Source organism: Lutzomyia longipalpis, chromosome 2 (genome assembly GCF_024334085.1).
Source record: "Lutzomyia longipalpis isolate SR_M1_2022 chromosome 2, ASM2433408v1".
Lineage (NCBI taxonomy): Eukaryota > Metazoa > Arthropoda > Insecta > Diptera > Psychodidae > Lutzomyia > Lutzomyia longipalpis.
In genome coordinates, this window is record NC_074708.1 from 38390863 (window position 1) to 38405633 (window position 14771).

At 30.1% G+C, this 14771-nt stretch overlaps 2 protein-coding genes across 6 annotated transcripts in view; one reads left to right on the forward strand and one right to left on the reverse strand.

The window, feature by feature from the left end:
- LOC129791318 (uncharacterized) overlaps positions 1 to 14771 on the forward strand; it is a 22140-nt gene continuing 7369 nt past the window's right edge. The window contains exons 1-13 of one of the 2 annotated variants that reach the window (XM_055829428.1): positions 1 to 573; positions 823 to 973; positions 1152 to 1820; positions 4472 to 4575; positions 7650 to 7870; positions 7947 to 8578; positions 8646 to 8803; positions 9557 to 9678; positions 9735 to 9798; positions 10322 to 10498; positions 10930 to 11028; positions 11117 to 11204; positions 11280 to 11934. In XM_055829428.1, the coding sequence (XP_055685403.1) occupies positions 453 to 573; positions 823 to 973; positions 1152 to 1820; positions 4472 to 4575; positions 7650 to 7870; positions 7947 to 8578; positions 8646 to 8803; positions 9557 to 9678; positions 9735 to 9798; positions 10322 to 10498; positions 10930 to 11028; positions 11117 to 11204; positions 11280 to 11325 (2652 nt within the window). In that variant the 5' untranslated portion in view covers positions 1 to 452 and the 3' untranslated portion in view covers positions 11326 to 11934. Of the gene's footprint in view, positions 574 to 822; positions 974 to 1151; positions 1821 to 4471; positions 4576 to 7649; positions 7871 to 7946; positions 8579 to 8645; positions 8804 to 9556; positions 9679 to 9734; positions 9799 to 10321; positions 10499 to 10929; positions 11029 to 11116; positions 11205 to 11279; positions 11935 to 14771 lie in introns of those variants that run through there. The other variant, XM_055829429.1, reaches the window with a different exon arrangement.
- Positions 13713 to 14771, reverse strand: part of LOC129791321 (serine/threonine-protein kinase 26) — a 14483-nt gene continuing 13424 nt past the window's right edge. For all 4 annotated transcript variants that reach the window (XM_055829436.1, XM_055829435.1, XM_055829433.1 and 1 more), the window contains one exon: positions 13713 to 14388. Coding sequence is in view for 2 of the 4 variants with exons in the window: in XM_055829435.1 (XP_055685410.1) it covers positions 14358 to 14388 (31 nt within the window). In the remaining 2 variants the exon portion in view is untranslated. The remainder of the gene's footprint in view (positions 14389 to 14771) is intronic.

A 14771-nucleotide genomic window follows, 5' to 3' on the forward strand; every position in this document is an offset into this window, starting at 1 on the left:
AGTTGGTATAGATTTTTCGCTGGGAATAGATGTGTGTGGCGTATCCGCACGGAAATTTTGCCTTTTCTCCTTATAGTGCTCTTTTGGCCCAATTTTTGTCTTTGCAATTTTTTTTTGAAGGTGTAATCCTCTTTTTTCTCCGAAAATACTATTCTTCTATTAGGCAAAAATATAATTCGTCATAGTCCCAAAGCAAAATATACATATATTTTTGTACAAAAGTGGCCTATTTCTATGGATATATATCGTTTAGAGAAGGAAAATGAAATAAATTGCCTGGTGTATGTACAATAGTACGAAATATGTGGGAGAATAGCAATGCCATTCGTGGTTGTTTCTCGTAATGGACATTCGAGGCACTTCCAAAATTGCTATCGAGTGAAATGGATCCGGAGTGTGGAAGAGCATTATTTTGAGAAATTCATAAGTTGTGGTGATGCAATAATCCAAAGATGAAATTCTCACTGAAATTGTGTTATTTATTGTTCCTTCATCTTCAACAATTTACTTTAAATGTGAATGGGCTTTACGATGGAGTTAATAGTGCTATTTTTGAACTACTCTCACCAATTGGTTTGTGTGCATTTTTTCAATTCTATATATATACTTACAACACACTTTTTCCAGCATTTACTGATTTTAGGTTTATGGAAAAAAAAATAAAGAAAATCGCAGCTAAAATGCAGATGTTAACTCATGTCCCAATTCAAGTCTTTTTTTTTTTTCAAATAGTGTGATCTTTAAATTTTTTTTGCTAATGAACTATTATTTTTATTTTCTTTAGATCATTAGTAAAAAAGAATAATTGTTATATTTTTGCAGAGGTGGTAGAAGAATGGGGTTGTCATGATTCAGCAATACGATTAACTTGCAATGAGCATCATTCGAAAATTGCTATTCTCGAAGCTACCTTTACACCCAATTGCACAGAAAATAGTAAAAGGAATTGCCCATTCTTTGACTCTAAAGGCCGGTGAGTAATTTTTTTTTCATCTGTTTTTTTTTTGGCCATGCTCCATGCTTTTAATCTAATAATTACGAAATGACTTCAATTAATTTTTCAAAATTTAACTTCCTTTTGCTTTCTTTATTCATATTAATGACTTTTTCTTATCATACTAATTATTCGTTTTTCTACGCAATAATTGTAGTATTGTGAGAGCATTTTTGCAATCAAGTCATGACTATCGCCTTGAGGAAACCGAAGCTGGAAGGCGATTCTTGGAGGCATTACGCAGATCCAGCGATAATCAAGAGAACGCAATGGAAAGTGAGATGACTGTGGATGACTATGAAAGTGAAGAACCTAATTTTAAGGTGGGCGCCAGTCGAGATGATACACTTCTACTCAAGGTTAACCTCGAGAAAATGCTCGTTGAATATCTGAGGCGATTGACGGGTGAAGATTTCGATGATGGGGTGGAGAATGAAATCAACCAAGATGATATGTCGCGGCAGCGGCGGTACCTTACAAACGGAAATACCACATCAGTGTCACAAATAACTATGGTGATGGATGAAAATGTGATTAGTGGCTTTTTGAATTTCACAGACGATGAACTAATCGGTGGCGAGTTAGGGAGCAACAATGATTCAAAAGCGCAGAGATTGCAAATAGGTGCTAGAAATATAACAGTGAATGAAAGTTTTGCAAATACACAATTACCAAAAAGGTGGAAACCACGAAAATGGCACGGGGAGAGAGTTCAGTGTCGTGAGAGGAGACACCGAATTTCCCAACTGGATCGCATTGAATTGGATAAAGCGGTACAGAATGAGACAGAGCATGAGTACAACATTAGGAGAGTTCTCAACTACAGGTAAATCCAATTTTTTTCTTATCACAAATTCTTGAATTGAAGTAAAATTTTCATTTTTTCCGTTCAATGTTAAAAAAATAAAAACAAGAAGCTTTAGGGGAAAAGTAATTTGGGGAAAAGAAATATTAACACATGGAAATTCACTTTGTGGGACAACAAAAAGGTTAATTTACACCTTGGACGTACTATTACCACCCTTGTGTTGATTTTTCCGAACCCTTCTTTTATAACTAAAAAGCAGCCATGCGAATGGTTTTCCATGAAAATTTTCATATATGGTCAAATGAAAGGATTTGTGGGGGAATTTATAGGGGGTGTATGGATTGTACGTACCTCTATGGGGGAATGAAAAGAATCTGTCGTTGTCCCCACGATGAAGAGCCATGCAATGCAATGAAAGTCTTTTCATGTATAAATATTACAGTATAATGCAAGATTTTTGGAACAATTAATATTCAGCAATGCCAGTCACGTCAGTAAGTTTTACCTTTATTTCATTCACTGTGATTATTCGAATTTTTATTTTTTCCTCTTTTGTCTTATTGGCTTTTATGTTATGTACAGTTGAACAGCACCAAGAAACCTTTTCTATGAATAATTAGGAATTTAATATAGGAAAGAGTTTCCGGTGGTAGCATATAGCTGTGAAGAAGAGTCTCCTGAAAAGTTATATTATAATATAATTTAATTATTTCTTACATACGACTATTGTATGTGAATAATATTAACTTACAAACACGGGAAAAGTTGATGAAGCACCTATAAAAAGAAATCATCATTTTCCACAACACTTCCTTCAAAACTTCATATAAAAAAAAGTTTTATTTGTACCCGAAATAAATACTGTGGCAACTGACAAAATAAGTGTTGAGAAGAGTGTTCAAAACTAAATGTAAAAATTGCAAATAATAACACCATATGCACATAAAACGGAAGTGTTTTGTGAATCAACACCTGCCAATAGGGCCAAGCACAAACACAGATATTGCACACCAATTATTCCTGTGAAATTGTTCACATGGCTCTGCAAATTGTACAACTTATGTACATATAGAAACATAATTTGTTCTTAAAATTATCTATTTATTTTTGTAATTTTAAGGGTTTTTCTTAATTTAAAATGAAATTCTTTTATAAATCTTTTTATATTACGTTTCTCTCTTTATATATTTTACCTATACATACGAAGGTTACATATTCAAGGTATCAAAAACACATTGTCCAAGAAAGTGCGTATCATTTTAGGGTGAGAAAGATGCTTTCTCGAGAAACGCATGCGTTTCCTTGTTATGAACTCTTAACAAAGAACTGAAAAACATCTTTCTCGAGACTCCACTAGATTTTTTTTTACTAAATAAAATATCGCCGTCACAAAGTGTTTATGAATCAAACCTCAATATAGCAGCAAAAAAGAAATATTCAGAGGGTTTGAGAACAAAGCAAGAAAAGGAAGGGAAGAAAATCTTTTTGTCTCAAAACATTTTTATAAAAAAAAACTTATCAATCACAGGATTAAATGTGATATTATAATTCATAATTTGCTTAAAAATAAATTTTAAAAAATTATTCAACCCAGGCTATAGATATAAAAAAGTTTTTAATCTTTGTTTTAACCGCACAAATAGATTAAATTGAGAATGATGATGAACATTTTATTTTAATCATAAATCTCTCAGCGGAATATGAAATTTTACATCAAACCTACATGATGTGATGTCTTATGAAACTAATTCATGTATTTAAAGACTGCAGAGTTATAAAAATATCAAGATATCTGTAATGAATCCACCTTAAGGTTTTACAACATTTTCAAACCTTATAAATACATTCAACAAATTTTGTTGTAGAAAAACTTTGCACAATAAATGTGTGTGTAAAATAATTCTTGAATGCGTGGAAATGGATTTGAGTTACCAAAATATTATGTTAATTTAATAAAAATTATGAAAGAAAAACATCTTTGCTTTGAAGTAGTTACGTACCTATATAAATAGCCTTCAGAGTTAAATCTCTCAAGAATTTTTTTTGTCAATACATATGCGGCAAAGCAAGAATAAAAAAAAGAAGATATTTCATTTGATAAATTAATTAAACATTTTATGGAAGGACTTGGAGGATTAAATTGTATTAGTTGTTTAACCAAAAATATTATGTAAATTTATGAAATACCATTTAAAAGTTCCCTGTGTTATTGTATTATAAATATACAGTAATAGTTTGTTCTATTTTTAAATATTTGACTACGATGCGGAAGTATAGAAATATATATATTAAACCACTTCTCTAATTACCAACAGCATTGGTATATGAGGTAATCGAGTTTAAAATCACTTTCAGTGCTTAAGAAATATACTGATTCAGAAGCATTTTGTTTATTTGGTTTATTTTTTTTTCATGTGGGAGTTGCAGTACTTTTTTTTGTTTTGTAATACCAACTTCTTATTCTACCTACTTTACCCATCACAAAAGTAGTGGGGCAATAAATGAAAAATAGTGAAGAAAAAAAATGGTACAAGATGAAAGAACCAGATGTTTCAATTTTAGGATTCTCTGTAGAGTAGTGAAGAAAATGTTTTAGAGATAATTATATTGTAAAGTATGTAGTATGTAATATATTTATTATATATAATTTTTTTTTGTTTCTTTTGCAGATGTTCAGGAAAAAATCACTGCAGCTTTGTATTTGCTGCTGATCATCCATATAGAATTATTTGGGACAGTGGAATTGTAAGGATAAAGTATGCTTGTATGGATGGTAAGATATATTTTTTAATTACATAGTTCACACTAAAATTAATGGTATTAATCGTATCGGTGAATAAAATCAATGTTTAAGCGTCACAAACGGAATTCATGCCAAATTTTTTTTAATGAACATTCCATATAGCTCTGAAGGCATCTCTTGAGGAAATAAATTGATGGTACCCTTGAAGGGTAAAAATAGAGATGATTTTTTGACTGTTTGTTTATTCTGAAAATTTCCAATCGATAAATCCATTTGTTTGATTTATACGCTCAAGAGCTGATAATTACGATGTTGTGTGATTCTCTAAAATCTATACATATTGCGGATATGTTGGAACGTAATAAAAGACAGTGAAATTATTGCGAAAAGAAAGAATAAATTGATTATTCTCCCACACTCAAGCAAACTTCATTGCCTTTTCGTGGTTTGATAGTTAACAAGATAAAAGTTCTTTCAAGCAGATGTGTATTTGGAATTTCTTTTGTACATATAGAATAATTAAAAATTATGCAGCTTAAGTATTTTTACCCTTAAGGGTTCCGCTCTCTCATGCATGACGTACACATAAAAATAATGTTGTACCTATATATATATACCTATATATACCCGCCTTTCAACTCATTAACTACAATCTTGATCGTATTCATCAGTGGTCCATCTCTAATGGTCTAGCTTTCAATGCTAAAAAATCCCAGGCACTAGTGATTCACAGACGAACTCAAATCATCGCTACAGAGCCTCTTTTCCTTAACGGTGAGCTAATTGCTTTCTCAAATTCTGTGAAAAACTTAGGAATTTTCTTCAACACTACACTCTCTTGGTCAGACCAGGTCAGTGCAATCTGTCGTAAAGTTAATTTTTCTCTGTTCTCCCTAAGACGCTTCAGTGACTACACACCCCAAGTAACTAGACTTATTCTTGCTAAAGCTCTTCTTATCCCATTCTTTACATACGGAGCGGAACTCTTCTTCTCAATGGATAGTGAGTCATTGAGGCACTTGTCTGTGGCTTTTAACAATTGCATCCGATATGTTTTTCAATTACGCTCGCGTGATCATGTATCTCGTTTTCGTGATGCGCTTGTTGGGTGTGACATCCAAGACTATCTCAAAATGAGGGTTGTCATTTTCATATATGTATCGGCTGCTGAGAAGCAATACCCCTGAGTACCTTTCGTCACTTCTTACTCGGGGCACATCCGCCAGAAGAGAATGCCTTATGGTGCCTACCTCATCTATTGACCTTTTCTATAAAAATCTCTTCGTCCAGGGAGTTTCTTTGTACAATGCGCTCCCTCGAGTGGCGAGGATCTCCATCGAGTCAATTAAGGGACATTATTTGCGCGACTGGGATCCAGTTTAGTACCTCTTTTTTTTTACATTTGCAATTTTTTTTTTCATTTTTTTTTCTTAATTATTAATTTTTTCTATTTTTTTTTCTTTTTTTGTAATTCTTTTTTCTTTTCGTTATTGCTCACTTTCTTTTTTTTTAATTTCTCTTTCACAACAAAATATTGTAAGAGGGACAGACCCTAAATTTTTGTTGGAAATAAATAATAATAATAATAATATATAGAATAGATAAATTTTTACCTGAATTGAAAATTATTCAAATTTTCTATTTTTGGTGCAAACGAAATCCTTAAAGATTTTTATCAAAACACTCGAATTTATTGCATTACATTAAAGTTGGTTATAATAACAGTTAGATTGTATATAGCAATTTTACCTTATATTGTATTTTGCACATTTTAGCAAAATACAGAACTATACTGATAAAAATTGCAATGTTCTAATTTTGCGCATGGAATGTAGTTCTATATCCAAAACACAACAGACAAAAATCAATAATGTGCCCTCATTTTTGAGGCATAGTGCAGTTTTTTTAAATGACTGTGTACATAATATTCAGAATTATATGACGATTCATATAAAATTAACCAACGGAAGCGTAGATATTGTTTATGTGTGTTTATGCTGTAAATTTTACGTTTAAAATTACTTATGACGAAATTCTGAAAATTTCTTTTAATTAAAAAAATATATATTTCAGGAAAAACTTATTAACAAGCTTATTAAAGACTTATCAAGACATGCAATATTTTCGTATTTTCTTATTCTGTATTTATGATAATGTTGTAAATGTGGAATCAGCAATTGAGTGAGGTCTTCTGTTCTATTGTTCACAGTCACGACCTGATCGTTGTATTGATTTATGCTCTGTGGATAATATAATAGGGTGTTTTCTAATTTTTTCAATCGATTCCTACAATGTATATAATATGTATGTATTTCCCAGTAAATACAACTTTTTCCTCCCTTCGCTATATAACTGAATCGTAAATGCCACGTGCCAAACATTTGGGATCTTCTCCTCGCATAAATACTTTTTTCAGACACGAAAGAAGGGTTGTTTTCATTCCTAATTACTCAATTGTAGATCAAAATTTAATTAATGCTCCTAATATTAATGAAAGTGTAAGACCCTAACTCAATTGACACTCTTTCAACGCCAATAAATGATAAATAAATTCTCAACTATGTGGTTTTTAATTTTTAGAGGGGGACAGAAAAATATATTGATGACAATATTATTTCAAAAGAATCGAACATCTGTATATGTGGCAATTTCAGCTCAGGATAGTCCTATGTATAATTTGTACATATAGAGACTATACACATACATATAGGGGTGTCCTATAGAAGTGAATCCTGTTGTGTATAAAATTGAATCTCATTATTTTGCTGCTACTTTTGAGGAGTTAAATAATTTTAACAATTTTTGGAGATTTATTTTCATTAATAGTCGCCCTTGTTTAGCACAAGAACAAGCTTAGAAGTTGTCTATATATTTAACTTGACCTTGATTTTTATGAGAAATCAATAGCAGAAACATGAAGGAAAGATAAATATTGTCTGTGTGCTTGTCCTAATTTTCATCCATCATGCGTTTTAAGTAGAAACTATACGTTTGTTAGTATAGCAAAGCAAAATCATACATTTACTCATTTAATGAAAAGAATTTCTTAATAATGCAACCTTTTTCATAAAAGAAATATTTTTAAAAAATCATTTTCTCACCAGATTTCCGTGTAACAAAATTCTGCGGAGAACATTTGGGAATTGGCAATGAAATTCATGTCAACAGTTCTGAAGAAAATAACATGAAGAAAGGTGATCCAATTGCAGAAGCAAGGATATCAATTGATCAACAATTTCATCAATTTACCAATTTAAAAATACTCAAAGAAATACCAGCCACTCTTTCACCCACCGAAACTAAGAAACACCACATCTATTCCCAGGTTAGTTAATGTAAAAGATATAAAAGAAATTCTTTTAAATTTTAAAATATCATTTTTTTCTTCGTAATTTTTGCAGGATTTTCGAAAATTAAAAATACTACCGAGAGACATGGTTGAGTTTAACGACATAGAAAAGATAGGTGATGAATTTTACTTCCGCAAAGATGACGAAAACGACGTAACAATGCAACCACCGACAATTGTGACCTCAGAAGAAATTGACAGAGATGCCGAAGAGAAGATATTTGGAGTGGAACAAGAAGAATTGGAGGAAACCAATCTAGTCGAGGAGACAATGTCCATTTATAATCATACAAATAGTACAATTAGGGATAGATTAGGCATTAGAATAAATAATGATCTTGAATCCCACACGGAAATTGAAGATGCGGAACGTGGAGTAAATGATACAAATCGACAACAACTGTGGAATATTCTTCGTGCCAATACAACATGGGATATTTGGTCAAGCCCTGAAGGTTCAACGCCATTAACTAGTTATACTATTAATGAAATGCAACTAACCACGGCGTCGGATATTGAAGTGGAGAATTTCACTGAGATTAATAAGGAAGAAAAATCTGTGATAATTAATAATTACAAGACAAAAACAGATAATGATGGTAGTGAAGAGGATGATGATTACTACTTTGAAGATTACAACTACCTTACAGACTACAGAAATAGTGGAAGGCGAAAATACAAAAGGTAACGTCTAAAAAAATTTTATATTCTTCACCCAAAAATTAATGTTTTCTTGTTTTTTTTTTTTTAGTGTCCAGAGAACAGCTTTGAGAAATACACTACTTCAAGGATTTGCTATGACGCCGGGTTATCCTAAATATTATGTCGGAGAGTGTGATTGCAAATGGACTATAACAGCTCCGAAAGGACAGAAAATTCGACTAACAATCTTGGATATTTCCTTAAGATGTAAATTTTAATTAATTATGGGGGAAATTCACTAATTAGACAGACTTAAGATTTCTTAAGAAAGACTTAAGTTTTCTTTGAAAAAAAAACTTTTTAATCTCTTTTACTTCTTTTTCGTATTAGTCAAACAGTCTTGACTTTTTAAGATTTCTCAAGTTTTCTCAAGAAAAAGGTTACTCACATATTCAATAAGAGATACCTACCTAAAATTTCTTAAGGAAAACTTAAGAGTTCTTAAGATTTTTTTTTAAATTTTCTTAAGAATACTTATTTGTTCTAAAGAAAAACTCACGATTTTTTAAAGTATTCTTAAGAAAAAGTTAAAATTTCTTAATTTAGGCTAAATCGAGCTAAATGCATATTTTTCAATGCCCGAAGATGATCAGGACAAATCGTTGAAAAATATATAATTTCGCCCGATTCAGCTTGAATTAAGAAATTTTAACTTTCGCTTAAGAATACTTAAAAAAAAAACTTTTTCTCAAGAAAACTAAAGAAACTCAAGAAAATAAAAAAAATCTTTGAAATCTTAAAATTCTTAACTTATGCTTAAGCCCAATTCAACCTGACTTAAGAAATCTTACTTTTCGCTTAAAAGAAACTTGAGAAATTCTTTAGAAAATTATTAATATCTTAAGAAATCTTAAAACTAATGAAAGAATGTCTGACTAGTGAATTTTACCCTATAAATTATTGAATTTTTACCCTTTTTTTACATCATGAAATATTTATTTTTTATTCTATTTCTTTTAGATGATAATCCATGTCGTGATTATCTTGTGGTGACCGATTCAAGCCTAAATCGGGTACTTTTTAGCAGCTGCACAGAGCTTCTTCGTCCAAAACTTGTGATAAGTCATTCTAATCAAATTCAGGTAAAATAAATTTATATAATTAAGTAATTTCGTGAATTAATTTTATTTATTTTTAGATTAATGTAATATCATCAAGTAAACTTGCTTACCCCAAGAGAGGTGTCTTGATTCACTACACCGGTGAGTTAATGACTTGATTTTTATTTAGCATTCCGACATATCAATTATTCATGATTTCCTTTGATGGTCTAAGCGATTTTTATAGATTTATTTAGTTTATCTCCATTCTTCTCTATTTTATTTATATGTATGTGAAAATTCGAGGGCACTTTCCCTCTTCATCAGGCATTAAAACAGTATATTGTAAAATTTTAAATTTACTTAATTTTTAATTTATTTTGAATCTGCTCTTTTTTCGTGAATTCCAATTCTTAAATGTATACTACTCTTTAGCACGTATAAAATTAACACACAAGCGGTATAAAAATACGCATGCTCTTCATTTTAGTTGTCGTTCTTCTGTAATGGTTTCAGTCTCGTTTCATAGCATTTTCAGGAAATGAATGAAAGTGCTACATAAACCATATAGTTTATTTTTTACTCTAAAATCTCAGACTAAAATCTTTCTTTGTAATTAAGAAGATAGATCAACGTTTTGCTCAAAGGTTAAATTTTTGTTATAAAAATTAATCCATCATTTCAGCTGTTGGTTGTCTCACACCAGACATCCCACCAAATGTTCATCTTGTCGAGAGAAACGAAGAGGTCGCAACATTTTTCTGTGATCCCCCTCTAGTGTTTCCCGATACAGCTGTTCACAATCGCGTTTTGAGGTGTACGCAACGTCACACGTGGAACGATTCTCTTCCAAACTGCATTGGTGAGTTTTTTCTTTTATATTTCTCTTTAAGAAAAAATGCTCAATTTTTATTTATTTAAATGCCTTAATTAATAAAAAAAAATTTTTATTTATCGTGGAAAATTGATCCCGTTGACTTTATTATTTTCTTGCATACTCATATACATTCATCTTGAGCACACATACAACATTCTTTGCTTTATACATTATTGCTTCTAAAATTGATATCACTAATATGTATAGGTGCCATTATATTTGAAGTATTACACATACATATTACGTCCACTATCGTGGTTGATAATTTAGCACTTTTGAATGATCTAATTTTGGTTTAATATTCTAATGATTCTATCTTCACCACTAGTGGGGCCTAACAAAAAAAAGCCTCAAAGTTAAACAAAAATTAAACCAAAAGTGAAGAGCTAAATTTTTACATTTTTTCTTCTTTGTAGATAAAGCAGAAACTATAGGAAGTGGACTAGTGTTGCCATACAACGTACGAAGGGAAGCTCCCAGAATCATGGAAGACACTGGTGCTGATATGGTTTATGGTACATATTATACCTTATAATTATTACCAATTTATTATTGAAGTTATTTGTAGATAATAGCAATTTTTTGTTGTTAAAATTCTTGCAGATGTTCTTATTCCATCATTCATCATTGCTGGTCTCTTTATTATCAACGCCATCGTCTTTCTTGTTATAATGCGCTATCGGAGCAAGAGGTTTGTTAACTGATTTTAATGTTTCTTTTTTTTTAATATGTACCATGGTTTATCTTCCTTTTCATTTCTACACAGAAGGAACCGATATGCAGATGATTCAAAGGAAATGGTTGATTTATAAGATCACAAAGAGAACAAATGAATCTTACACAAACAATCTTTCGTAGTTTCTTCGTATCCCAAAACCAAATTATGAATAAAATTGAAGAAAAAAAAAGCCAAAGATTCTTACAGAACACTCCTTTCAATATGGGTAAATGTTTTTATTTTTAATTTACAAAAAAATAAATTTTACTGCGCCTCTGGCAATGTAATGTGTTTCCCTTGCAAAGAAAATTGCTAAAGAAATATGAAACAGTTTTCCATATCATAGAAGAAAAAAAATCTAAGAAAATATTTCAAATTTTTAACTCCTACATAATCAATATACAAAGAGGCTCTTCATATTAAAGAAAAAAAATAGTTAAAGTTTTGCAAAAAAATAGATTCTTCCAAGAAGCTTTATACGCTATATAGAGAAATAGTTATAATTTAATATAAACTTTTTTTTATGTTGAAAATGTATATTTTTACTGCAAAAAAAATCAAATGCTGAAATGAAAGAGATGCAATTGGTGAAACATAATGGATCAAATCGTATATTTATACATGTTGACGGAACAGAAGAGTTAAAAGAAATTGTAAATTAAAAGAAATTTAAATAAAATAAAAACATTAATGTGTATAACTATGTTGTGATTTTTTTCTTCTTCTTTGCTTACCGTAGGTGATATTGTCCTGATCAATTATTCCGTTGTGATCTCATTTCTATCCTCGCCCACACATTACAATTCCCTTTTCGCGCATCATCACAAAGTTCAAAAAAAAATTAATGTCGAAAGGTTTAACCCTACGTATACTGTGAGGGGTAGGTGACCGACCCCGAAGCTATATTTTGATTAGTTGCGGCTTAATTATTTGAGGTATATAACAAAGCTTTTGGAAATAAGTTCCTTGATTTTCTGAGAAGATTATGTGTATAAGTTTGAGGTTAATCCGACCATCAGAAAAAAAGTTATTAACAAAAATATAAGAAGAGGGAATTCAAAAATTGATGTAACGGTCAAATTTATTCCATTTTCTCTTCGCTTTGTAAACCCTTTGTCTCGCTTTCTAGACGATTCTAACCTCAAAAAAATTATTGAAAAAATCATCAAAAATTCCATTGAAAAATTTATTTTTGTGTTGTAAAATGGACAAGAGACTTCTTAGGGAGTACCAAGGAGTCTATTAAAGCTCATTTGACCGAAAGAATTTGCTTTTTTGCGAAAAATTCTATGGGGTCGGTCACCTACCCCACAGTAATGCGCGTAAGTGTATACGGACGGTTAAAGATGCTCATCCCAAGTTTGAGCCCGATTGAACGACCTTGACTTTTAGAGTGGGCACAAAAGCTGTGCTATTCTTTTCTTCGAAAGAATCACAGCTAAAAGTAATATCTGAAACAAAAAAATAAATAATTGCAAACACCTCTTGTATATTAAAATAATTATTTTATTCTTAATTGTAAACCATTAACTTTATTTTTTTTTCACAATATTGTTCACTCAATATTTTTCTCTCGAAGGCTAACTCTAAACCAACGATGTAAACAAGGGGATTAAGGAAACAATTTACAACAATTTGTAGGTATTATCTTCTTCTTCATACTGCAATGATAATTTCACTTTAAAAAATGTACTAATGGGTTAAAATAAATTTATATCCAGGAACTCACAATAAAATTATCCTCCATTAATCAAGAGTTATTATGTACTAAGAAATCAATTATGAAGCTCATTCTCATTCAAATCAGTCCATGTTATATGGTATGTAATACATTCAATTATTTTATTTACATTTTTTTGTTATTTTCAATTAAATAAACTTTATCATGGAAGATGCAATTTATTTTATTTTCTTTTTCTAAAATGCTTTACTTTGAGAAAATGTGGGTGTGTGTGTGTTTTTTTAAATTAACTTCTTGTTTTTGTGATATCGTACTTCACAAATTAAGTCATTTTTTTTCTATTGTCACAATAAAGTCTAATTTTAAAAAAAAAATAAAATTTTCTTAGAATAGTTTCTTTTAAACTTAAAAATAATCAACTACTATATCCTATCTAACTTGTCTCATTTATTTTTTTTTCTTTGCTGTTCAAGTTTTCTTTTCCTACTTTTTCAGATTGTACATCAAAATATATTTCAATTTTTTTTTTCTTTTGCCTTCCATCCTCAGTATATTAATTGGCAAAATTTACACTACTTTTTATACATTCTTATCAAAATACATTTCCAATTTCCATTGAGAAATGCATTTCTTCTTTGAATGTATTCGCAATTTTATTAATCTGACTCAAGTTACAAGTTTTATAAATTTTTTTTATCTCTTTCATTTACAATTTTCGAGTTTATTTTGCAAGAAAAAAAATGTTAAAAATATATATACAGGATAAATAAGATGGACAATTTACACTGAAAACGGCCCAATTTTGTTTTTTTTTTATTTTGATAAATTAAAACAAAATAATTGAAACAAGAATAAAATGTAAAGAAAATTATGTACAAAATTTTATTTCGAACTTTGAGCTTTCCAGCATCTTGCAATAAACTTACTTTTTTTTTCTTCTTCTTCTAATAAATATAGGTAATAAAAACAATTCATACAATAATTATAAATATTTGTTTTCCTGTCATTAATAATGTTTTATTTTTACATCGTCCACTGCTATTCTTGATACTAAAAAATTCATCTAATGCCTTTTTTATTGTTATAATTTTTACTTGAACAAATATATATATTTTTTAACAATAAATATATCATTTTGCAATATTGCCTTTATAATTGGATTTTACTAAAAGAATCTTCTTTTTTTTTCATCATCATTGTGGAATAGAATCATTCTAGAGGTTTTACTCTGTCAATAAAATAATTTATCGATTTAGTGCGATCTCGAAAACAATAAGAAACAAAATAAGTTAGTCATTGTGAGCTACACTCAAATTAATACGCCAAAGAAGAATAAATTATTTAACCGGAATTTGTTGAAAAAAACTGTCATTATGTTCCACAAAGCAATGATTCTCTCTCTAAATTTATCATGTCGTCTGGAAATCACGCGTGTCTGCCTTACCTTATTTACTATGAAACCCTACATATGGTGCTCTGTAAAAAAGAAAAGACATAAAGAAAATATTCAAAATGCCTGCCAAAATATTAAATAATACCGCGATCAACCTAACTGACATCAAGTTTCGATTAATAAAATGTAGAACAGTCCATCTACATAAGAATTAAATAATAAAAAGGATCTATCATAAGTTTGCAACTAGGATTACCACCTCTATGGGGTTTAACTCGGGGACTTCGGTTTGCGGGTTTAGGATGATTTTCTCCGGTTTAAACGATTTTTTCTTTTGCTTTTAATCGTCTTAATTTAGATCTGAGTTTAGATATAAAACTGTAGCTAGACTACAGTTTTTTTTAAACTAGGTTTAAGTTTTTAGAGGCAGTCTAAAGGTTTTCAAGCAAGATCTTTATTGTAGGAC